We start from the raw sequence: 2,096 nt of genomic DNA, 5'->3' as shown, positions 1-2,096 counted from the left end.
GATACGGCTCAACACTGCTCGATGGGGCTCGATAAGGCTCAACACTGCTCGATGGGGCTCGATAAGGCTCGATAGGGCTTGATAAGGCTCGATGGGGCTCGATGSGGCTCGATGGGGCTCGGCACCCACCTTGCCCGGCGCCAGCAGCAGGCTCTTCACGGGCTCGGCCGCGGGGAAGAGCTGGATGCTCTCGACGATGTGGGGCGCCCCGGGCAGCTCCACCGCTTTGTCCAGGAAGCCGTCGGCTGCGGGCACGGGGCCGCGTCAGCGCCGGCGGGCACGGCGCAGCCCCCGCGGGCAGCCCGGCCCCCCGCAAGCCTACCGGTGCCCAGGAAGAGGACGCGGTAGGTGGCCCCCGAGACGCCGCGGGGCTCGTCCACGGCGATGCGCGTGTACTTGACGCCCGTCCGCACCAGCACCGGCTGCCCCTGGCTGGGCAAAACCTTCCCGTCCATGAGGAAATGGTCCTTCATGAAGGTCAACGCCTTGTCCGAGGAGGAGCCCACGGAGCACTGCAGAGGGGCCGGGGGGAAACTGAGGCACGGCCCCACGCCGGGACACGGCGGCGGTGGGGGGGGAAGGAGCCGCCCAGCGCCAGGCTTTGGCGGCGGCCCCGACTCACGCTGCCGGGCCGGGGGCTCATGTCGGGCCCCCCGTAGAYGGTCCAGCGGGAGCTCTCCTTGTTCAGCTCCTTGTACTTGCCCTCGAAGACGGCCTCGACCGCCTCCTGGCTGTAGGCGCACACGGCCGCGCTGCCCGCCGTGCCCGCCTGCCTGCGGGGAGCGGCGCCGTGGGCGGCGGGGCGGCCCGCAGCCCCCGCACGCCCCCCAAATCCGAGCGCCTGCCCCCCCCAGATTTGAGCGCACGCCCCAAAATCCACGTGCATGTCGCCCAAAATCCGAGTGCACGCCCCAAAATCCAAGTGCATGTCRCCCAAAATCCGAGTGCAYGCCCCAAAAACCTGAGTGCATGCCCCAAAATCTGAGTGCACGCTCCCCCAAATGTCTGTGCATACCCCTGAAATCTCCCTGCACACCCAAATTGTTGYGCGTGCCCCAAAGCCCCGGGCACATCCCACATGCCTGTGCACATCCAAACCCCAGGAACATCCCAGACTCCCCTGCACACCCAGCCTTGTGCGTGCAACGCCCCGTGCACATCCCAAATCCCTGTACATGCCCCAAGGCTCGTGCACCCCCAAAGCTCGGGAACGTCCCAAATCCCTGTGCGTGCCGAAATCCCTGTGCAGCCCCAGAACCTCAGGCACATCCCAAATCCCTGCGCACGCCCAACCCCTCCACGCACCCCGCTAACCGTGGAACATCCCAAACCCCCATGCGTGCCCAAACCTCCGTGCACGTCCCAAACCTCCGTGCACGTCCCAAACCCACCTGTGCATGCTCCCAAATCCCCATGCGTGCCCAAATCCCCATGCGTGCCCAGACCCCTGTGCCTGCCCAGACCCCCGCGCACGCCCCGGCCTTACCACTGCGTGGTGAAGACGGCGTAGAAGTCGGCGCGCCCGGGGTGCCGGGGCAGGGCGAAGGCGTGCTGGATGACGTTGAAGGGGAAGCGGCCGGGCTGCGAGCACACCAGCTGCGCCTTGAGGAACGTCGTCCACTTCTTCTGCAGCACCTTGTCGCCGCCGACGTCGCTCTGCGGCGGCGAGGGCGGCCGCTCAGCACCGTGCCGTGCCGTGCCGTGCCGCGCCGCGCCGCGCGCTCCCCACCTTGCAGACGCGGGCCACCCGCGGCACCAGCAGCCGCTCGAAGAAGTCAAACTCGTCGGCCGTCTCCTCGAAGAAGAAGTAGACCTTGTCGTCGCCCGGCGCGGAGAAGGAGGCCACGAAGGCGGCGTCGGCTGTGGGGCGGCCGGGGTGAGGCGTCGGCGGGGCCCGGCGCCCCGGCCCCCCCCCCCGGCGCCCCGCGTCCCACCTGCGAGCCAGCGCAGGAAGGTGTCCGTCTTGAGGGCGGCGCGGCCGCCCAGCGAGCGGGAGATGACGGGCTCGTTCCCCTGGAAGTTGTTCATGGTGCCCGCGTAGAGCTCGCCGTCTGCGGCGCGGGAGCGGTGCCGATGGAGGGGCGGGCGGTGGGTGG

At 69.5% G+C, this 2,096-nt stretch overlaps 1 protein-coding gene across 1 annotated transcript; it reads right to left on the bottom strand.

The window, feature by feature from the left end:
* Positions 1–129: 129 nt before the first annotated feature.
* Positions 130–2,049, bottom strand: SEMA4A (semaphorin 4A; the record flags this gene model as incomplete). Its single annotated transcript, XM_085318863.1, has 6 exons — positions 1,935–2,049; positions 1,730–1,860; positions 1,487–1,656; positions 623–773; positions 323–512; positions 130–245 (listed from the first exon to the last, which is right to left on the bottom strand). Coding segments are annotated over exons 1-6 (852 nt in total), but the record flags the coding sequence as incomplete, so codon positions are not given.
* Between the last annotated feature and the right edge of the window lie 47 nt (positions 2,050–2,096).

This window comes from Rhea americana, unplaced genomic scaffold (genome assembly GCF_003343005.1).
Source record: "Rhea americana isolate MKP2758 unplaced genomic scaffold, rheAme1 scaffold_557, whole genome shotgun sequence".
NCBI classification, from domain to species: domain Eukaryota; kingdom Metazoa; phylum Chordata; class Aves; order Rheiformes; family Rheidae; genus Rhea; species Rhea americana.
This window is presented reverse-complemented; position numbering and strand designations above follow the sequence as displayed.